This window comes from Geospiza fortis, unplaced genomic scaffold, assembly GCF_000277835.1.
Source record: "Geospiza fortis unplaced genomic scaffold, GeoFor_1.0 scaffold351, whole genome shotgun sequence".
In the NCBI taxonomy this organism is placed as follows: domain Eukaryota; kingdom Metazoa; phylum Chordata; class Aves; order Passeriformes; family Thraupidae; genus Geospiza; species Geospiza fortis.
This window is the reverse complement of record NW_005054419.1, coordinates 1,156,055-1,179,919: the sequence shown is the minus strand read 5'-3', so window position 1 is coordinate 1,179,919 and position 23,865 is coordinate 1,156,055. Positions and strand designations below refer to the sequence as shown.

Genomic DNA, 23,865 nt, shown 5'->3' with positions numbered 1-23,865 from the left:
GGGTATTGAAAGGGTCCCTTCTAGCCCTTATCAGCTCCAAGATTAGGTTAAGTAAAAACAACTTTCCATAAAACATTTGGTGTTACATGAAACATTAATTCTGTGATTATAACAAGGAATCCCCCTCCCAATCGCAATTCAGGAACTCGTAATAAAAGTTCCTCCTGTACTTTGTGATCCAAATGGAACAGTGGAATGACACTGTTGGGAAGTAAAACTGTCCTTGTTTCCAGCAGAATTGTTTTGCTTTATGCATCCCCAAAATTACAGCTGCATTTCCAGACTCACTTCAAAATCTAACACTGTGAAAAACTTGAGTAACACTACCATACCACATCAAGGCAGGAGTAACAACTAGATATATAGTAAATATTCACTGCAATAATAATTTAATTTCCCTTTTCTGCCATATGCAGATTGTTTTATACCTCAGCATAGGAAAAAGCAATTGTGACCCCCTCTGAGCCAACTAAATATGAAGACTATCTGATTTCAGCACCAGCTCCTGCTATTTATTATCCATTCAAGCTTTGGCACACATCCCAGCCAAGCAGGTATCTTTAATAATGGGATTTAACAAATCTATTTTGTCACTGTGATCTTAAGAGAAACATGAATGTTCTGCCTTGATTCACATACATACTCCAAATATTCCACATACCTGCTTTATCTCATGGTATTGTCCCAAAAGCGCGTAGGGACAGTAGGAGATGCTCATGGAGACAATTCCCATCGTGCTGATCATTATCATGGTGACGTACACATTGGGGAACATGGCCATCACTGCAGTGCCAAGGGAAAAACCCAGCGTGCCCAGGATGTAGATCACTTTTATGCTAAGGTCGTAGTTGTCCAAGTATTTCTGCAACAAGGCTGCAGAGATAAAGAATAAATCAGGAATCATAGAATGGTTTGAGTTGGAAGGGGCCTTAAAGACCATCCAGTTGCAACCACCCCTGCCATGGGCAGGGATACCTTCCACTATTCCAAGTAGCTCCAAGCCCCATCCAACCTGGCCCAGAACACATTCAGGGATGGGACAACCGCAACTTCTCTGGGCAACCTGTGCCAGAGCCTCACCACCCTTACAGGGAAGAATTTTTTTCCAGTATCCAATCTAAACCTACTTTTTTTCAGTTTGAAGCAATTTCCCCTTAAATATCAGTTTGCTCACTAAAATTTTAGGGGATTGATGTGGCCATGGCAGCCTATATCCTGTTTAGGAGGTGGATGCTCATATTTGGGCTGTCTGACCAGCACAGTCCAGGCCTCACTGGGAACAGGATGTGTTCCTGCTTCAGAAAGAGCCCGTCCCCACAGTACTGAGCTGAGCAGACATGCCTGAGCAGACATGTGTGCTGCAAAAGGCAGAATTTAACTTTGGCAAAAACTCTCAATTTCAGAGTCTATTGGAAGTGCAAATTATCTGCAGAATGACTTTCAGAAATACATATTTATAATTTTGATTTAAAAACAGTCTTTGCAAGAACCCTCTTGCATATGCTTAAATCTACCAAGCATGAGTTTAGTTTCCTGAAGGCTTGTTAAATGCCACTGAATATCCTTTGATTTCATTTTGTGCTTTATGCCACTTAACCATCTGTTCATATTTCCACCTCTACATTTGGAGGAACTTTTTAATATTGATTCTTAAAGAAGCCCTTCCCCTTATGACCGCAAGAAATGCTTTTCCAAAATATCCTTTACCTTAAACAAGGAGGTGGATACCAACTGAAGCAACACTATTTCAGGAGGGCAAGGAGTTGGATGATCTTTGTGGGTCCCTTTTAACTCAGAATATTCCATGATTCACTTTTATCTTAGAGATACATGCATGAGGTGCATTCCACTGTGTGACTGCACAGTCTCTTACCTGAACAAACAGCAGCAGTAGCAGCATAAATCACCAGCCCCCAGCATCCCATCTGAACCCCAGCATTGTAGGCGTGCAGCTCAGTCGAATTCGAAGGGGCCTGCAACAGACACAAACACCAACACCACTTTGTTGTACTGAGCACATCTCAGAAATGAGGGACTCTGAGCAGGTCTGCCCATGCGAACGGCTCTCCTACCTTGGGATCGCCCTGGAAGATGACCTGTCCCATGAAATCCGTATAGAACACAGCTTCAGCAATGATGGAAAACCAGGTCAGGAGGTGGCAGACGCACAGCCTCAGCAGCTCCTTGGGCATCTTCAGCATGGAGAGCCACAAGAGCCTGACGGTAGTTTCGGTCTCGCCCTCTTCGCTCTCTGTGTCCCCGCTGGAGTTGGTGGTGCCGCTCTGGTTGCGGTGCCGGCAGCGCTGCCGCTGCCGTTTCTGCATGTCGTAGATGTCGTTCATGCTGCGCGAGGACTTGATGAGCACGATGGCGTTGGCGCGGCGGAAGCGGTACCGGTGGGAGCCGATCTTGCCGTAGTACGAGAAGGTGTAGGACGGCTGCCGGTAGAACATGTGCCGGCGCCGCCGCATGGAGTTGGAAGTGCTGGATTGCTTCATGCCTATTCTGGCGTGGCCATTGAGGAACTCCTTTGGTAGGGAGCCGTTGATGTTTGGGACTTTATCTTCATTTAAACGATTATCAAGCAACATTTCCTCCTCCTTCTCATTCTCCCTGAGGAAAGCAGACAGGTGGTTGAGCTTGGACTTCATGATCTCCTGGCTTGTGTTGTGGGGAGTGTTTGGATATGAAGCATCCTGAAAAATGGAGGGTTCGATGTCATGCAGGAAAAGCAGCTCCGATTCAATTTCCAATGTGGCATCAGGCATGTGCAGAACTGAGTCACTCTTGCTTCTCACAATGTTCACCTCAAGGAACTCCATATTGAGGTCATGCTCTGACTGAACCTCATCATGGAACATGGAAGCTCCATAGGGCTCTTCCTCACTAATTACATTCAGCCGATTCAGCGGGGGGAGACTGCCACTGAATTTGGCACTGGAAAGTGTGTCTCCTTCATCATCAATCCTGTCCTGCTGAGGGTTATATTGCTCTTCTTCAATGCTGAAAAGGTGGAGAGCAACGGAGACAGAGAAAATAATAGCTGCAAAGAAAAAAAGTACTTGCTCTTGAGATTTAAAAATGCTACCCAAGAAGGTCTGTGTCCAGTCCAACCCTCCTAACATATAACCAATTGCTCCTCCAAGACCTGTGGAACAGAAAAAAGCGAGAAGTGAGCTCAAGAATAATCAATTCAGCTATGACCTGGTCTTCAGGAAGACTGAACAGCTGCCAAAAACATCTCAGCTAACTCCATACCAGCTGAAAATGCATGGATGTTCAGGGCCATGTCTTGTTCTTCACTGTCCACCACGTCCAACAAGTAGGCCCGAATTGGCCCTTCGGTTGCATCGGCACAGAAGTCCAACACCACCACCCCAAGCACCGTGAGAACGATTCCAATGGGCTGCTTGTCCGGGACATCACCAATAGCCAGACCTGGGGAGAAATGGGAGAGCTGTCTGAGCATCTCACTTAAACAGGGCAAACTCCTAAAAACAAGCTTAACACCTTTAGAGAGAGGTGGCCAACATGTTCACTGCAAAAACTTCTTTATGGAGCAAAATGGCAATTTCAGCTCTTTGACACAGCATCATGGAAGGCCTGGGACACAGACGGTTTTTATGTTCTTAAGACTGACATTTATCAAAATGTTATTTTATAAAAGCATCTCTTAAACCTCTGGGAGCACTGGATATTACTTCATATTCATCCCATGTATTTTCCTTCAGATGCTGAAGGCTATTTTTATAAAAGACAACCATGGTGGGAGAGGGAGCATCCAAAGTGACATATTTCATCTGTCAGACACATCCACAGGTAACTGCACTGCTGGCAGCACTCCTCACACAATGCTTAATGTGCAGTAGTCACAGTACACTGGGATAAAGTGAAATTTAACCCCTTCATCGCTCTCTTTGCTTTTCTTAAACATTCCTATTTTCTAGATTGCTTTTTGGAAGCAAAACTTTTAAGGATGAAGCAACATGGATGTATTTTGCATTGCAAAAAGCATCAATCAGCCTCTGTTGACAGAATAAGATGAAATGCTTTTTGTCTACAGAGTAGAAAGGCAGCATTAGTGCAGAGCTGGATAATTTGTCATGAGATGAACCAGTGACAAAAGCACTAATTACTCGAATCACAGAGATTTAGAAGTTACACATGTGAGGCTGATAAAACCATTAGTGTAACTGATTAAAATGTCTGTGGAAAGAGATGACCTGGCTAAGCCACCAAAAATCATCTAAATCTCAAGTGCTGATTCCTGCATATTGAATCCCCATTTATACCAAGCTCTTTGAAGGCTAAAGAAATTTATAAATGTTCCACATTCAGCTGAACCCTACAGCAGAAAACAGCAACACTGCTGTAGATCTGCTGGAAATCTGAACAGGGCAGGAGAGAACAGGAGTTGGGTAAGGTTTTCTCCTGGGACATGGCTGTATCACAACTGGGATTAGCCAGCCTCTATGCTTTTGGTTCCCCTCCCTATGACTCCTACTGACAGAGGCCACATTATGAAAGAGGGTCTGATACAGTTTTTGCAGCATCTCCTGTTGTCCCAAATTGCAATTAGGATTGCAAGTAACTGGAGACTGAGGATAGGCAAGCAAAGCACAAAAATATACAATATTTTGTGCTGATTTATTAAAAGGCTTCAAAATAAGCCTATAAATGGAGCCTGAGGTTTGCTTACCAGTATCAATAGCTCCTGATCTAAACTATTGTGTGGAACTGAGAGCTTATCACTGAAAATCTTGTAAGGGGGTTGCAGCCTAACATCCTGCAAACATCTGGAGGAAGAGGAATAAGTCTTGGAGACACAACGACGAAATAAAATTGATATCAAACTGTACAGTCACCCCAGGACCATGCCATATGATAACAATTCCAATAAATAATATTTATTGTTTGGATAAATTAAAAAAGCATAAACTAAATGTCATCTATTTGAATAGTTTGTCCACTGCAGTTTGCAGAGAATTGAAGCCACTCATATGGCATTCCAGTCTGGCTTTAACAGGCTAAGCCAAGGTAACATTCCACTCATTTCCCTCAATTAGTAGATCTGTTTCACAATAGAGCTGCATCTAACCCCAAAAAAGAGAGCCAAGAGGATGTTATTAGGTGCTAAGTTCCTTTTGTTTGCATCAGTCCAATCATTTTGTAAACATTTTCCTAAACGTACTTGCTGTCACCTCTCCTACAATAAATTTACAAAGAGATTGCAGATTAAATTCGTAGTAAACTATGTTCAAGGGAAACTATTTTTACCAGCTTTGATGGGGGCTCAGGAAAAATTATTTTCCCACATAGTTTTTGATAAACAAATATTAACTGTGTTCTGGACTTTTTCAATACTGGGTCTAAGAAAAGCACAAGAAAAAGTGAAAAGATAATTTTTGAAATAATGCTGGAAACAGGATGTGTTGCCAGATATGCATTAAAGGGAAAATGGATCACAACAGGAAACATTTCCCTGTGAACAGGTTGCTACAATTTTCCCATGTCAAGGATCGACCAAATTCGTCTCAGCGACTGCAAACATTATTCTGGCAACCATTGTATTAATAACATTGTTATTAATACCAGTTACAGCTAGGATTGCACAATGCTCAGCACAGTGCTGTAACTCTGAGTTCAAATAATAACAGGCAAGATGGACAGAGCTCGAGTGCAGGGTTGTGGAGATTTCTAATTATTTTAACATTACATATGAGGTAAACCAACTGCAGAACATTATCTTTACCTCCTGCATTAAAATCTCAAAGCAGGTACATTAGCAGGGGATGCATGTAGGGCATTTCCTTGTTATTTACCTATCACAGAGCCATTAAGGAAAAGTGCAACTCCAAAGAGGACACCAATGCAGAGAGCAAGGATAAAAGGCCGCCGGCGGCCCCAGCTCAGCGTGCAGCGGTCACTGGCCGAACCTATGAGCGGAGTGAAGATCAAGCCCAGGATAGGGCTGAGGAACCAAGTGAGGCTGTAGTATTGTTCAGGAAGACCTAAAAGGAAGACAAAAATGATGGAAAGGTTATGTGGTATACACCAAACATCTCACTCTATACATGGAGTTTTGTTAAAGCATTGAAAAGGGTAAATTGAAGGTAATTTATCTACAGTGAATTCTCTCCCAACTTAAAAACTCATTTAAGATTCTTTAGGAATGGTTAAAAACAGCTAAGGAAAGCACAGATTGTTTACCTTTCAAATACCTGGGCAATAAGAAGGTAACAATTGGAGTATTTCTGCTACTGAGTCCTCTATTGATTTGTGGAACATAAACCCAAAGATTTTGGGGTGCTTGGAAGCTGCCTGGCTATCATATACACAGATCCCTGCTCAACAAACTTTTAAGATTCAAAATGGAACATTATAGTGGTGCTACTTTCATCTAAGACCACCCCCACAAAAGGGTTATAAAAGATTTAATGGACCGAGAATGAAGGAGAGTATTTGAATGTCTTATGAAATGTCCCATTTCTAAGCACAAAAATGTTTCCTTACAAAAATGAACGACAGACACTAAAAACAACAATTAGCAATTATTAATCAGCTTAGATAAATCTAAGGTTTGCTCATCCCCACTTTGCTTTCTTTAAGAACAGAGATGACTATTCATAGGACCAGATGAGAAAAAGTTAAAATTTACTACATAGCACTTACTAGAAAGCAACAACTTGCTAGAAAGAATAATTTCTGGAGAAGAAAGAGCTCCCAAGCCCCGCTCTCCACATCCCCAGCAGGGAGCAGCGGCCTGCAGATGGCAGACTGGCCACAGCAGCCAGGCTGGCTCCTCTGGGACCTGCCTCCCGCTCGTTTATCAGCACAGGGCAGGTAACACTCCAGCACGGGTCTTAGAATAACGTTAAAAACAAAACAATCTATTTCTTGCAGTCCAACTGATGCCAAGACAGAAAAACTCAGTGTCTTTATCCCAGGAAGGAAAACCATTTATTATCCAAACCCATATTTGGCGAGTGCGAGCAGCATTTGACCTTTGCTGGCAAGATCAACCTGTACCTTGTGCTCCCTGTTCAGCACATTGAGGCATCCATTACCAAGCAGGATTATACCAATCCCTGCCCAAAATAGGACCTGATGCAAATTTGAAAGTCTAATCTGCTGCTGTTTAAAAGTAGCACCAAATCTTGACTAGCAACACTGACTTCTTCCACGAGACAGATCCGATTTTCCCAAGAGTGTTGTGAACTCTGTGGTGATACAGAGATTATATTATGGAAAACAAGCTAATTTTTGGCATAAATAATCAATTTCATCATCAGGATTCAAAATCCAGGTCTGAGGCCAAGGTCTGTGTGATTTGACTCGACTTTGGCTAATGAACAAGCTAACAGTGACAGCTGCCCTGATGAGTCCAGAGTTATTGGAAGGGATCTGCCCCTGCTGAAACTTCCCAACCTGTGTTTGTCTTGAACCTTGTGCCCCAGGGAATGGCATCATGGTTCAGCCACCTTTCCTTGTTACAGGCAGCTGCAGGCCTGCACTGAGGCCAATACTCCACATCAGTACTCACCATGGAAATGTTGATTCCCTTTGCACAGGACTTAGATCTTTAGGAAGGGGCTGTGTTTGTACAGGTGGCACCATGTTCACATCATGATTCAAATCACTATCTCCTGCTTAGCTTTTCCTGCTGTTTGGTGATGTCTTGGCTGACATGGAAGTATTAGCTGAGACATGTATTATCTGTGTGTGTTTGCATATTAGACCTAAAGCTCTTGTTCAAGAAGCCACAGTGCCTCCAGACTGCAGCATTTATTTGCACCATAGCCTCATCAAAGATGCAAGTCAGGAAGCCAGCAATTCAAGCAGAAGCGCAAGGAAAACTTCCATCCCCCTGTGTTTTTAACACTCCCTTTAACTTCACCAGGTCCAACAGCTTCCCAAGCACACAAGCAGGTTCAGGCACCTGCCTGGCACCTCATGTTTAACTGGTACCTCATGTTTAACTGGCACCTCACCTGCTCCAAGATATTGACACTTATCAGTGGCTGAGATGGTTTAATGATGGGGAAGAGGAAACATTTAGTTCAAGGCAAGTAAAACTAAAGGCTGGGCATGATTCATTTAGGGTGAATGATTTTTCTGCAGGACACAGAAGAAATGGCAACATATAAATAGCCATCCCATTTAGCCTGCACAGAGCCATCCTGGGAGCAGTGGTTCAGCACCCAAGGTTGCTACTGTGTGAGGCCAAGTCCCTGGAGAGTCTGTTTCAAACACAGTGAGAAGTTTAACCATTGCAGCTTAACCAATGTCATGGATCATTATTGCAGTGATCACCAACATCTGGAATAACTTGATGGCGTTTCACTGCATGATAGCTGTGTGTTGAAAGCGGACATTTCTTTTCTGAATTATGTTGTGACTTGTGAGTTATGAGCTGGGACGTCTCAATCGAGCTCATCCATCAGTAAACACTTGTGAGACTGATGGTTTGCAGTAAATGCTGGGATGGTTTGCAGTAAATCACGCAGAGACTTTAAATAAACACAGGGGTGAAGGCTGGCAAGAGCTCTGTCATCAGCCTAACAAGCTTCATCACATCTTATTGAATAAACAATCAAATAGACACATTTAAGTAAAATGGACACAAAGATTCTCTTTTAATAATCCAACATCCATTGAGACAAACAATTTGTTTTAATGGAGACTTGAGCAGAAACAACAAGGAAACACTGGTAGATCAGAGACAAGCAATAGAAGAGCAAATCAGGGACACCAGGGATTGGCACAGCTCACTGTCCCTCTGTCCTTGAGGCCACCACCTTGTCTCCAGTCTGCAACGACACTTCTCTGTGGTGTCTGAGCACAAAAAAAAAATTCTGGAAACACACAAACAATTTGAAATGATGATTTGAAATTATTTCTGCAGAGAACCAAAAACTATTTACAAATATTTCTCCTTCAACTGTAAAACCTGCACATTTCTAAACTGGACAGATAGGTATTTTTTATGCTTCATAGCCACAGCTAACTGTCATAAAAATGTCCTAAAATTATTTAAAAAACATTTAGTACTTGACTTCAAGTACTTTCAAGATCAACGTTGCATGTAATAACTCAAAATCAGATTAAGGTCTGGTTTGATTTTACAGGTCAGTAAAAGGAAGGAAAAAAGGTTTTTTTACCTAACCTTTGATGCATGACTAAAGTTAATGAGTTTTATCTTTCCATGCATGAGTCAGAGGAGAGAGACTGAAATGCTTTCTTGGGAAGAATTTATTTTTACTTATTGCAAAGGGTGATCTTCCTAACATCTAAGTATTATAAATAAAAGCCTAAATCTAAATATTTACAGTGAAAATGGCTTACTTTGCAGAAGACACGAATCTCAATGATTTCAGAACAGAGCCATGGATGTAGCTTTTATGAAAGGGTAAAAAGGACACTTGAAATCCCAAGAACATTATGTTTCAAGATTCTTTTTTAGCAAAACCACTTTTTGACTTTTTTTTTTTATTGAACTACTCATTAGCAGCCAAAATATCTATCTTTAGAAAAAGAGGCCACGATAAAAATCTATACAAGAATTAACAGCCCCATGCCAAGAAAAATGGAAGAATTTCTAAAAAGCTTTCAGTGCTCCCCCAAGTAAACAGGAAAGGGATAACTTTCAAGTGAAACACGAGCCATTCCCATAGATTGGGTAATGGCAGGAATCACTGACATAAGCACAACCTGCTTTCTCTCTTCCTGGAGAAGCCATGCCATCGGACTGCTTCCATAAGCTAAATGGCAGGGCCCTGATAAATTGCATTCCAAGAGTAAGCCAGCAGTTTATAAAGTCATCATGTGTGTTTTACATACAGTTATGCAGAATTCCAAACTGTTGCCATTTATTAAGTGATGTGTATGGCTTTACTGTAAGTATGTAAACTGTGAGTTTGTCACATCAGAATGTAGTTGGTTACTCAAGTGGAAAACAACTGAGTGGGGTTAGAGAAGACTCCTGGTGGGAAGCAGGCACACATGAAAACTAAAAGCAGTACAGGAAAAAATTAATCTGCTGTTGGGAGAATTCCCTCCTCAACCTGACAGACTCCTCAGCTGAGCAATACACAGGCAGACAGAGCAATCATTGTAGCAATAGGCAGGAAAGTGAATTATCCAGAGTTTCCTTTTGTGTTTGCTTTCTAGATCTGAAAGTTGAGATGTGTAATTGATAAACTCAGTCTGCTCAGTGAACCAAAACTCTGAAGAGCTCTAGTGCTCAGAAGAGTCTTCTTTCTCTGTACAGATTTAGGTGTCACCTCTGATGTCTGTGCTCAGCATTGTTGCTGGGAAATCAGACTTTTGTAAAGCTCACAGCCATGTTCTACCAGGAGTTTTCCAGGAAAGAGCTTTCTGAAGCACTGAACACGACCTCCACTGTCCCATGAAGTGAGACTTCAAAAGGTACCTTGCAGATGCTTTTCCTAAAATTCACCCTTCATGCTGGCAGTCTGCAGGACCTTCATCATTTCAACCGTAGCTTGCTTTAGTGCTAGACATTTTTATATAACTGAGAACATTCCAGACAGACAAGGAGAACTCCAACCCCAAAATACTATTCTTCCCTTAAAAGAGGCTGTTCTGGTTTTAGGATCTTCAATGTCTGCATATATGATATGCATATTTAGGTTGGCTTGTGTGATTTGGCAGAAGAAAAAAAAAAAGCTGAAAATTTAAATACTTAAAGAAATTGTGTGTGTATGTGTGTCTGTGTTAAAACAACAGAACCCCCCCCTCACCAGTCTTCCAGAAGTTTTCTGCCTCACAAGAATGAGTTCCAAACATGAAACTTTATAAAAGTTCTGTCTGCAAGGGCATTAGAAAGTAGAGGAAGGTAATTGCATATCTTAATGGTTCCTTTTTCTGTACATGTATGCTGCTAAACCTACAGAATGTCACCATTTTATGCAATATTTTAAAATGGGAAGACAGTTCAGAAGGCAGCTGAGACAGGAAAGACAACAATAAGCAGAAATGTAGAGGCAGAGGGAATGTTTTGACACCAAGAAGTTCCTTCTGACGCCCCCTTTCAGTGGCAAGGACTCAGCTGGGGAGTGTATTTTAAATAAACTTGGCCATGGTTACATGCCGGGCCAGCAGCCCTGCAGCATCCAGTCTCTGACGTGCACAACAGATGCACAGATGCTGGCTTGGTCTGGATTTCAAGGCAGCACAGCCATGAGACTGTCATCCATTTGACAGCCTGTCTACAACCTCATGCAGCCAGAAGTGAAATGTCCCAACTGCTGAGAGCTGCTGTGTCCCCCTAGAACAGGCCACAGTTCAGCTGGGACTGATTTTGTATGGCCAAGAGTGGTTTCGTGCAGCACATGCCTTTACCAAAGGCTTCTGAGACACACGTGTAGACTCAAAGGCCAAGCAGCTGCATCCCATTACCAATTTAATGCTGTTCCTTTATTTTGTCTGTAATTTTCCACCTCCACACTTGCCTTGCCAGGTAGCAGCTCTTAGAGCAAACCACCATCCACCAACTTGGAAAAGCAGCTTGGTGGCCTCGCGGGGGAGGAATAATAACTGGAGGATTATTATTTAGCCTTTTACTGACAGCTAATCTGAGGAAACACCGAGGAGGGAAAAACATATTGGATAAACAAGGTTAGTATTTGTGGCTGAATGTGAACTGAATGTGGAGCAGGTCACAAGGCAGACTCAGAATTCTCATACAAATCAGTGAGAAAAAGAGCAAAACACAACAACAGCTTCTGTTAGGAGCGACAACTGCCACTGAGACCCTTGTAATATGGCATTTCCCAGCCAGCTACAAACAAACAGGACACTGGCTTCTAGTAAATAAGGGTTTGTTTTTTCCCAGACAAAAAAAGTGCCCAACAATAGTGGGACCAGCACTGCTCACGGTTCACAGGAAATGCTCACTGTGTCACCATCAGTCTAAGGGCTGCGTGAGGTCACGAGTTACATGGAAGAAAGATTAAGTCCCATGCAGCAGCTTCTATTCAAAATCTCTTTTTGATAAGTTCTATTGGGGGAAAAATAGTTCTTTATAAGCTTAACAATAAGATCTGATATGGGAATAGGATGCTATGGTCCTATTTTCATTTGTTAGAAATCATCACCTAGAGACTTGTTTATACATTTTAAATAAACACCATACAAATTTCTGAATGAACACAAGAAGCTGTTGTGCCCTGCAAATGCTTTCTATTCCACAATTTCATCCTTGTATAAAATACTGCATGCTGCTAAAAATATTTCACATTGATCTGTTTAAAACTACATTGCTTATACAATCTGCTTTGTTTAGACTATTTTTAAGGAGAGCACCAAGCAGAACCAATCCTTGTCAAAAAGCTGTGGAAAAGTTCGAACTCTGGTATCTGTTTTTCATCTTATACGTAAAAATTATAGGAACCACTGCAAACTGAAGCAGTTTAGCTTCGGAGGATCTATATGAGGAGTAGGGGTTTCAGAACAATTTCATAAATTCAGCCAAGTATGCATTCCCTTATATTTAAAATGAAAATACAGACTTGTCACACATTTGTGTCTCCCAGAGAAACTGCAAACAAGCTGCAATACTTGTTCTGACACCATGAAACTGACCATATATTCTTTGCTTCTTGCTACCTACCCTCAGATTTTAGGACTTTTAATGGCTTAAGAGTGGGACCCTGAGCTGCCAGAGAAACCATACCTGAGCCACCATATGTTGAACCAGGCCTGACTGGCGGTCAGAGCACTACTGAGGTACAGTCAGCACTTGTACATAGAGTTTTTTGCATCCATGAGAAACCATATTCTAACTTCTGGACTGAAACAGGAACTCTGACCAACAGAGAAGGGCTAAAAAATAGCACAGAAAGCCCAGTAATTGGTCCTGGTGCCCATTATCATGATCTGAGCAGCGACAGTACAAGCTTTTAAGAAGGAAATAATTTAAAGTACTTCTTGAAATCAGAGTCTGGCAGCACACGAGACAAGACAGCCTCTAATTTGCAGCCCTAATGCAACAGTATCTTACAGCTGCTGGGGTGAGAAGAAATCAAGCTTATACAGGACTTCATTTTTAGACTAAAAATTTGCTTTTCATTCAATGACTCCTGCCCAGCCTGCATAAGGCACTTGCTCAAGCCAAGTGCTTGCTCAGAACCTGCTTGGAAGAAGCAGCAAACAGCACAACAGTGGTGAAAAATTGACCAATACTTGTGATCACGGGGCTCAGTTCAGTTGCAAGAGAGCAGGTGGAAGAACTCGGAACAAAACTGCGAGGTTTTTCACTGCTGCATAGCTTCCTACATTAAAATGATTGCCCAGCAAGCTGTCAGGCATTTTGATTCACTCAGTGTCTCAGGAACAACCTACTGCATAAACAGCATCTCAAAACTGTGCCTTCAATCTTCCCACTGGTAAAATTCACATCCTGAAATTCCTCTTGTGCCTGTGGAATCAGAGCTCTTGTGCTTAGCCTGCAACACTCAGGAGCTGTCAGCACATTATCCCATCTCACAGGCAGGAGTACATGTGCCCTGCAAGCCAAACACTGCGGGAACACAAACATCAGCCACTTGCAAGAAGTCTCTCCTCTCCCTCATCCCCCTCCTGTAAGGTCTTGTCAGCAGGGATGGCTGCACAAAGGCTGGGGCGCTGAGCTCTCAGCTCACTCAGCTGCTCTGTTACTGCTCAGGAGGATATACAGGGCTGCCTCCTCTGTGCAAGCAAGGAATTTTTTGTGGGACACAAGACCGGAGCGAAAAAGTACAATTTCTCCATTGGACTGGGTTATGGGCACTGAGGAGAGTGATAATCAAGAGAACAAATAATTAATAGGAATATTGCAGAGAAATAAAAAACATGACACTGCAAAAACCTGACATCCAAGGGTAAAAAGCAGAAAATTCCAAACCTACCAGCAGAAGTCAGCTGCAGCCACTCTGGAATAGTCAGGAAAAACCGAGAGGCACTTTGCAGGGGAGAGGGTTGGGGCACTGTCTGTCTTCTAGGACAGGAACCTGCTACCTGCATTGCTGTGATATTCAAACCTCCTACAGCACATTCAGACCTTTAAAATGCACCCACATTTCTGCTTTAGTCACTCCCTATCATAAGGACAGGACTCAAGACAAAATCTGCATCTACATTAGAGACATAGGAACAAAAAATTAATAGGAAAATTAAAATGATGATATTAGGTTAGAGATGTAGAAAACTGTAGAAAACTGACATTTTCTTAAAACTTGTATTTCAAATTTCTGTTTTCCTCAGGAGTTGGATGCAAACAAGTCAACACTGTTACAGCAGAATTAACTCCCAGAAATTTGGAAACTATTTCATGCCATGTCTGCACCTAGACTAGAGCCATCCATTTTGAAAGACCAGCTAAACTGGTAATAAAAGAAAGCCCTTGCCCTTCAACAGCTTCAGTACAGAAATATTAGTGTGGTGTTTCACACAGAAAGTTCTGGAGGTGTTTTTAAGCTGCAGAAGAGTAATATCTCCTTCTGGCAAAGCTGTTCTGCCTTTTGAAACTCCCTATGCAATAGCATGCCAGCAGCAACCTCGGTGGGTTAAATAACACTTCTGGAAAATGGAATTAAGGAAATAAGTGACAGGCCTCTTAAAGGATTTCATCATCCAGCTCTCCCACTTTCTGTCTCTGCTCAATTATTGCTTCTCACCCTCCTACAACTGTCCTCCCCTTCTCATATTTGGCAGCTGTGGGAGTCATCAGTGTTTCATTAAGCTCTGCTGCTGCACGGCTGCTCTGCCAAAGTTGTAGAAAGGTTTATGTGGCTTTCCTGACAATTTCTGGTTTATAACCCAGTTTTATGGTGCTGTGTCAGGAAAGACAAGCGTATGGTAAGAGAAGTGAGCCAAAGGTATTGTGGAAGGGGGAGAGGGGAAGCAAAAGCCTGAGAACAGCTGAGGTTTGAGGAATCAGAGAGAGAACACATGGGCTGATCTGCAGGCAGGCAAATGTGATTTTCTTTTTAGCATAATCACAAATGCTGTCAAACATAGCTTTTAAAGCTTCCATTATTTATTTTAAAGTTTCTAATCCTCCTACTAACCTACTTCCACAGGGGTAACCTATGGTAATTCAGGTAGAAGACTGTTTCTAGCTTACTGTCTTTATAACAATCCGGTTTCCTTCTTCCTTATCCAATATTGACACATATGTCTATTACTTGATTTATTTGGTACTCCTGCTGCTGCAGAGGAGGAGGAATCAAAAGCAATGCACATGACCTGCCCTGCTCAAGGAAAGGCCACAGAATCAACTGCTGTTGTAGATTTTTTTTTTTTACTGTAGCTAATTAGCAATTCCTACAGGTTCCACTGAATTATATCCTCATCAAAGTCACAGTATTTATTTTTGCCAGGGTAAAGTGACAGCTTTACTTAAGACAGAAGACGAACCTTTTATGCTCAAATACTGAGAATGCCAAACAAGCTTTCCCCATGCTGCAGCAGGAAAATAAGCTGCAGAGAGAGCAAGGAAACACAACATTGCCAAGGGCTCCCACCTACTGCTGAAGCTGATTCACTCAAGTTTGCCAGATTATCTGTGCTGTCCTTTTTGGCTCTTGGGAAATTTGTTTTTAACTTTTCTTGCTCTCTCGCTTATTAACCAATATTTAGAAATATATCACTTTGACACTAATAAGGAATTTGCATCACAGTGTTTAACAAGCTGAAATAGAATATAGATTATATCTGATGCAACTTCCAGTGTGCTGAACCAGCACTAATAAAGAAATTTCTTTTTAACTACCACTGTTGAGCGGTTTTAAGGGTATAACAGAGGTGTTTACATCAAGTAAAAAACGGAAAACTTTCTTCAGTATTCCAGAAAAACACAGGTGATGTTCTGTATCACAGAATCACCCAAGGCTGACTTCACAATGTCAGGGTATTTATCCCCAGCCTGTCTCCTGTTGCTGGCTGGTTAAGCAAGCTGCAGACACAGGACTCGAAGGTCACACACACAACATCAGCATCCATTTCCCTTCACTACTAAGTGTCTAAATGTATGCAGGCCCATGTATGACTGCAGCAGTCAATAAGCTGTTTCAGCACACTGATCCTTCCCTCGCCCTTATGGGATGTAATTGAAAGGCAGCAGCGGCCGTGCTGCCCCACTTGGGCTAGGGCATTACGTAACGCTGCAGCACTTCCCGCTCCTCTGGCTGCAAGATTACGCATCAATTACTGTGACATGTGTTGCCTGAAGAGATGCAGCATCCCAGTTTATACAAAGCTCAATAGGGTTTTTCGTCACTGTTTCTAGAATATCGACAAATTTATAAACACAGGACTTTGGCTTGAATTCCTCAAAAATTCCCAAACCCAAGAGGTTCCTAGACACACACAGAAAATCCTTCAGCAACCTGTTCTGTTAATCAACAGTGGAGCTTTTGTTGCAGTGATTAACACATTAATACCCTAGAATATGACCACCTACTTACATGGCTGAGTCAAATCCCAACCAAAAACTCGTGTTAACCCCTAACTGTAGCTCCAAGTGGAGTCAAACCTCAACTGTTAACTCTGGGTATTTAACCCAGACTGAAGCAACCCTCCCACCTCCTATGAAAGTCTGGTCAACAAACAACTTTTCACCTTAAGAACAAAATTTTAATTAAAATCATACTGGCTTAAGGGAGACCTATTCAATATGGGGCTGCCCAGCAGCACCATGAGGCAGCAGTAGGTGCAGCCTGTGCCCTCCTTGCTCTGGTGCTGTTCTGCTACACAGGACAAGGACTTTGTGCCCAAAGGAAGCTTTGAGCACCATTCCACACTGCTCTACCCAGACCTCAAGGGTAGTTGAAAGCCTGATTGACATAACTAAGCAAGGACAAGATGAACAGCAGGGCTAGGAGATCCCAATGTTCTGGGACTTGCTCATGGGCCAAGACTTTTAAACCACCATTGTAGCGAACACTGGGCTAGAAGGCATCACCAAGATATTAATTCCTATCCACTGCAGCACAAGTTTCCCCCAAGGTGTCTATTCCACTCCACCAACTCCCAAGCCCTAGGGAATCATAAAGATCTGGTTCACCCTGCCAAACAAATGACTGGCATAGACATAGTCCAGCATGGCATCTGCTCAGTGTATCCAGGAACAGAACTTTAAAAAGGAAGGCAAGCAGACTTGAGGGTAGCCAAAAAAGTATTTTTTTTTGTTGAGTGGGCAGCCAGACAGAGTCCGGTCAGCACAATATTTGTGCCCTTGAATTGCAAGCAGCAAAGAAAACAGTTCATTTCCAGCCTCAAGAGTAAAATGCAAGGAGCTTGTCTCTGCACATTGATAAAAATCATTCTTTCCTTCCCCAGTTTTTAGACTTGACTACATGCTTGGAAGTCACATGAAAACATTGATTTAAGGAGGTGTTTTTTGGCCTGTGTAGCCCTGCAGACACTATCTGAGAACCTTTTTCTTCCTGGGGATTAGTGACCAGACAGTTGATCTTTACATTTCAGCTGGGATCACATTTTCATAGTCCTTTTAAGGGTCAGAAGGTGGTGCGGGCAGCTCCTTCTACAATTACCCTGGTTGACCCAATAGAAAAAAATGTTATACCTAATAAATGTTATAGTTACCCAATATACACTTCATATTCCAAAAGCCATTTTCCCAAACTGCCAGAAAAGAAAAAAGCTGAATTGATCCTACCTACACTCCTTAGCCCATTGACATCATGCAGTCTCAAAGTGCTTTACTTCCCTTTTCAATGCTCAAAGCCTCACAAAAAAGCACCATTCTCATGGCAGGCTTACAAAAAGTGCATTGTTAATTGTTACCATGCTGAAAAATCAACCTTCTGGACTTTCTAAAAGCTTTTGGACCACCGGTTTGTTTATGACAGGAATAAACACTCTGTCTGGGATCATTTTGGTCATAACTGTGCTACTGGGAAGCTCTACCAGAAAGTCAGCAGAGAGTGGTAACATAGCATCTGCTTTTAAATTATTTGCTGTTTGAAAAGTGTTGCTGAATTATGTGAATGAATATATAAAGAAACACGCTGATTCTTCTAATTCATTATTCATTGTTTGCTTTAAAAAAACAAACCCAAACAGGCGAATTTTGTAAATGACCTATCCTAATCCCCTAAAGAGAAACTGCATTCCTCTATGCAGTTGCCTTTATTGAGGTTAATTCCTCATGTGGCTACATCAAGTGGAACAGAAATCCTATTAGTGCTTTCCCCGTTTGCTGCAACAAATGAACAGCATGTTGGAGTTTGCAGGCACAGTTTTCCATGTACACTGCTCCAAGAAAAACACTGCAGTTCACCACAGGCTGAACAATCTCTAGATATAAGCATGAGGACTACCAGACAGAGAGTTTTAATCAACTGAGGATTTTCCCTGCCAAAAAATGTGGGTTTTCTCTGTAGCTATTCATGCCACCAACCACCTGCCTTGTGGTAAAGCACTATAGAAAACCATCCTCTCAGATGAAATTCTGGGGCTGATTAAAGATCTGTTGGTGTTTATGGAAAGTGCCTCAAACTTTCAAACTTTCCTAAGTTGCACGTTTTGGCTTGAACATTAACTTACATGAAACACGTTCCATACATGTACAGGGGAAATTTAAAAGCAGAGTTGTTTTCACATTGAAGTCTGCTAAATTCTAGTTAATAAACCCCTTGATCTTAGTATTTTGAGCTTGCAGGGTCATACTACAGGGTTTCTCTCAAAGGAAATTTTAGTAACTAGAGCAGAGTCTCAGGCATCACTCCAAATAACTCACTCACTGTGTCCCAGAGCAGTGGCTCCCCACCCTCACTCAGCTGTTTAAAAATTATACAACTGCATTTATATGTGAAGGATAATGAGATCCATGGAGTCCCTTTGCACCAAATAACAGGAATTGATAGTCTGGAATAAAATGCAGTAATTCAAGATGAATATGACTTCTTACTGCAGACCCTTAAATGTGATCTTTACTCACATGTATCATGTTGCCCAATCAGTGAAGGTACACGTGGAAAGATAAATTTACCAATAAAATCTTAAGTTAAACAGGCAGAGCACTCCAGCACAAATGACAGCAAACTTTTCCTTTCCAAATGTGCAAATTATGAGAGTTAGACCCTACTGGGGAGGAAGCAAAACAGAACTCTATTCCAACAATTAGACAAGTGTCTTTGTATATTGTGAAAACCAGTTTTTTTTATATCGCTCTGCATGTGATTTTTTCTTTACAATTAATCTTACAAAAGAATGGAACAAGTTATATATATATATTATATATACATGTATATATTATGATATATGTTATATATATATTATTTATACATATATACAAGTTATACATAAGTTACAGGTGTAGCAACACAGCACTATTCAGTCATCCAAGACCTTGAGTAATTTTTAAGATTCAAACCTAAATAATTTGCAAGATTTGGCAATCCTTTCGTACCTGACAAAGTTGTACCAAACTCTTCTCCTGAATGTTACAGTTTCAAAACATTTGAAAACTTATTTTAAACACATTTGCCACATCAATAGGGTAGGAATACACAGTGCAGAAAAATAACCTCTGGCACACACTGACTTTCTTCAGACCGATGCAGTCCCTGGCACAAAATTTATGACGTATGACTTTAACTACCTCAGAGAAAGGGGAGCACTTGGTGCACTATTGCTTAATTAAATTACACAGAAAGAACCACCCTCAGCCTTTTAACTGATTTCATAATCTTATTTTCTCATGCCAACCTCAGATATTGTGAAGGCTCCCCCATGCACTTCTTGAGCTTCTCCAAAGTTATGCAGTGAGACTGTACTGGGGGGACCCAGGAAGTCATTGAGGAAGGGGTGCCAACACTGCTGCTCACCACAGGCACAGCTATGACCTCTGAGGTGTCAGCCAGTTTGGGCTTGAAAACTCTGTTTCTGGCATAACTGTGCTGCTTGTAACAGAAAGGAAAGGAAATAATTTCTCTTTTAATTTCATAGAGATGACAGTTTCCTTCTGCTCTTACTTAAGGTCAATATTAAGTAAGCATTATTTGCTTTGTGTTAGAGGGTAGGTTTGGATTGGATATTAGGAAAAAATTCTATCCTGTGAGGCCCTGATACAGGTTCCCCAGAGAAGCTGTGGCTGCCCCATCCCTGGAAAGGTCCAAGGCCAGGTTGACAGAGCTCTGAGCACCCTGGTCTAGTGCAAAGTTCCCTGCCCATGGCAGGGGGATGGAACTGGATGATCTTGAAGGTTATTTACAGCCCAAGCCATTCTATGATTCTATTTTACAAAGGCATTAATATCAGGAATACCCAAACCCTTTTTTCTAAAACAGCACACGCAGTGCAAAACCATGGCAGAGGTGATAAACTGACACCAAAGTCTAGCAACCAGAAATTTATTCCTTTAAAGTTTTGCAGAATAATGACTTAAGGGGAGGAAAAAAGAGCAAAGCACACTGCATATGCTCTTCTTTTCTGCTGCAGCTTGGAAGAAAACAGCAGATCAGATATTTCAGTGACATCCAATCGCTGCACAAATTGCTAAATTGCAGCTGAGTATGATAAACAATCATTTTGAAGTCACCTGATGCAGTCCATGTAAGACAGCAGGTATGCCTGTAATGACTCTTCCTTGCCAGAAAATGTCTGGCTTGGTTGGACACTGACTCTGACTTTCCAAATCAGGCAAAGAAAACATAATGAATACCACAACTGTCTCCACTACAACTAATTAACCCCAGTAAACAATCATTTATCTGAATACCCGAGACACTTTGGTTTAAATTCATGAAGATTCTTCCCAGAGTGCCCAAGTTTAATACTAATTTTAGAATATGTAATTTAATATTTATTTTCCTGCCACCTACATGAACTCTTAAGGGCATGAACTTGATCTCTACTCTCCAAAGAAATACTTTACTTTCCACAAGTGTCCAGATATAACATTTGTAAGAGGTATTAAAAGACTTCCAGATCAAGAGCTCATTTAAAGCAGGATATTTTTGGAATTTGCAGATTATCCTGGGGGTGGGGGGAGAGGTGGGTAAACTCAATTCTGATAGACTGAATTACTGAAAGACTATTGTTTACAGAGCAGCACAACTGATAAAAGCAGGAAATTCATGTTTCTATACAGCCAATACAGAGAACACATAGAAAATGATCAAGATCTGTTTATCACTTGAGCCAGAAAGAACAGACACTGGGATTCAGGGGAGGATAGAAATTCAAGGTGATGATAATCTGAGCAGAAGTTATACAAAATTTATGGGCATAATAAAAGCAATTGCACTGCCTCATGATGGGACACCTGCCAGAGACAAAGCTTATACCAAGGACAGAACCAGGCCACTGTAGGGACTGAGCCTTTCTGTTCACCCTTCCCCATATCAGCACCTCCATGGGGAAAAGCATTCTTGCTCTGGAAGTGTGTTAAGACATTTTTGAGCCAAGTGTGGAAGCTCTCTCCTCACATGGAGCAGTCCCAAAAGCCTGGAAAGATGGCACCTAACTTTGCTGTAGAAAACTGTAGCCCAGCAGTCACCATTCCCTAAAAATAGAAGCTCAGATTCAAATTCTTCAGTTTACATGCTCTGTATCTACTACCCTGGAAAAAATTCACCTGGAGGCTCTAACTGAAGATCACCAAATGTTAACAGAGTTGGGTTCATCTGTTTTTGGAAAAATCTGCATCTGTGCTACTCTGTACCCAGCTATTCAAGACTTCAGGGAGAGGAAGATGTTTATGGAGTTACATGAGCTATAGGAGATTTATCCAAACCAATGCAGACATAATCCATAACATGGATTTTCCCTATTTAGTTAAATGGACTTGTATGAAATATTATCAAACTGAATGAGTAGCACAAAACATTTCCAATAATTTCTTGCAAAACAGCCTGCAGGAAGAGTATCTGAAACCTCTTCCACTGTTGTTTGGTGGAAAGAGGATGATTAAATGGGGTCCCAGAGGGGCATCACAACAGAAAGACTCCTGCAACAAACACACAGGAGACTGAGGGGAACGGAGCTCAAGGGGCTGCAGCTCTGACAATCCTATACTAAAACATTACATGAGTTGGCCTGCTAACATGCTTTTCATTTCCAAAGTGGCTTTAATCTTATTTCCTTGAAAAGTAAGACTCTTGTTCACTAACAAGTTCCCAGCTATTCCCTTTTCATAACCTCTCAGTCCACATCGAACAGAAACCCACTGAAGTAAGCTGGGATTGCCAGTTCCAATGCTGGGCATCCAAATCTCAGTTCTGCATCTGCAAGTCTCTGCCACCAGAACCCCATCCAAGAGCTAAAAGGTTTCTTTTTACAGTAAAGAACAGGCAATTGCCTGCTGGAAAATTGCCCTGGTGGCAATTACTTTGTAATAAAGGAGCATGGAAGCACTATCATGTTTCACCTGCTATTGCTATGGCAAAGTTACCTCTCAGTCAGAATGGAGGGTCAAACTCAAATTCTGAGCAGAAAAACTCTGCAGGTACATTCAAGGCTTCTCCTGACATCTTGTTCCAGATGAGGATGTTTAGACAGAAGTACAAAGAGATGTTGGGCATGTAGTGGAAAGCAGATTAAGAGGAAGGGTTTAGGCTAAGAAAGATGTTGCATAAATTTGTGTCTAAAACCACTCAATTTTAGCGCATTTCCAGGAGGCCAAAGTCTGTCCCTACTTCTCTCATCTTTTCCCCACTACTCACAGGAAATCTTAGTAAATATCCAGGGATCCTGCAGTTCCTTTATTCCCATCTGTGCCCATTTCTACTCTATAACTGCCCTTGAAAGCTGCAGAAAGGCTTCCTTGAGTCTCACAACAAGGTAGGTCTGGTATGTGTGAGAGGAAAGAATCTCAAGTCAACTTGGTGACCCATTCATAAGAGAAATATAAAACCCTGTTTACAATAGACTGAAAAAACAATTTAATGCTATTAACTGATATGAAAATTTTGTAAAAGAGTCCTTTAATTTAATACGGTCCCATATCCAGTTCACCACTACACTTCCAGTTAGTTAGTAAGTGAATAGTTCTTATTTCTGTGCCTTACTAGATCTTTGGGCAGGAGAAAAGGAACTTGGAAAAGAAAGGGAACAGAGATCTCAAAGTACACCTAAGTCATGCCAAACAGTTTAGCCTCTCCTAACCCTAAGGTAGGAAGCATGCTGGAAATATCTACAGGTAGGAAGAAGCAGCTACATAAGGATAGAGACGTACCTTTCCTTCTTAGACAGTGATTATTTTTGAAGGCTTCAAGCTCTTCTGACAAATCACAGACTAAAATGTCTATTGTTGCAGAAAAAAAAGGATCTGAAGAACAGGGGTGACAATGAATTAAAAAATTGCTTTTAAACCTCCATCCTTTGCTGACAGCCTGCATTTTCACACAGCTTGCTTTACCCTGCACTGTACTGCTTCTATCAGCCCACAGTTTTCAGACCTCTTCATATTTCTTGTGTCATATACTGGTCACTTGCTCTATCCTCAGACCACACAAACTCTAACAATGAAAACTTCTGAGGATTCAAAGAGTGCTCACACAGTTTTTACTGTGAACGCTTTATGCTAGGGGGAAAAAAACCCCAAACCACATTAACATTCCCACAGTACACAATTAAAAGCTCAAGGAATTCTGTTAAAGATTTGGAATGGGAAAAAGCAGCACCATAATAAATATGAACCTTATTTTAGAAGTAGCTTCTCCAGTGAGCCTTATTCAGCCAAAAAAAGGGAACAAAAAGTTATCTACTGGTAAGTGGCAATAGGAAACATATTTCATGCTATGGGAGAAGCCTCTGAAGCCATTTGCACTTAACTTCTCTCTCCTAGAAAGGCTTTTCATCCAAACTCACAGTCTGTAGGACCCTAGAGCCAGC

At 41.5% G+C, this 23,865-nt stretch overlaps 1 protein-coding gene across 1 annotated transcript in view; it reads right to left on the bottom strand.

Annotated features, from left to right (window-relative positions):
* Nucleotides 1-23,865, bottom strand: part of SLC45A4 (solute carrier family 45 member 4) — a 31,797-nt gene that overhangs the window by 1,122 nt on the left and 6,810 nt on the right. Inside the window, exons 2-6 of the mRNA XM_005426615.2 lie at nucleotides 5,823-6,011; nucleotides 3,259-3,438; nucleotides 2,073-3,148; nucleotides 1,874-1,973; nucleotides 662-873 (exon numbers count right to left, since the gene is read on the bottom strand). Of these exons, the coding sequence (XP_005426672.1) occupies nucleotides 662-873; nucleotides 1,874-1,973; nucleotides 2,073-3,148; nucleotides 3,259-3,438; nucleotides 5,823-6,011 (1,757 nt within the window). The remainder of the gene's footprint in view (nucleotides 1-661; nucleotides 874-1,873; nucleotides 1,974-2,072; nucleotides 3,149-3,258; nucleotides 3,439-5,822; nucleotides 6,012-23,865) is intronic.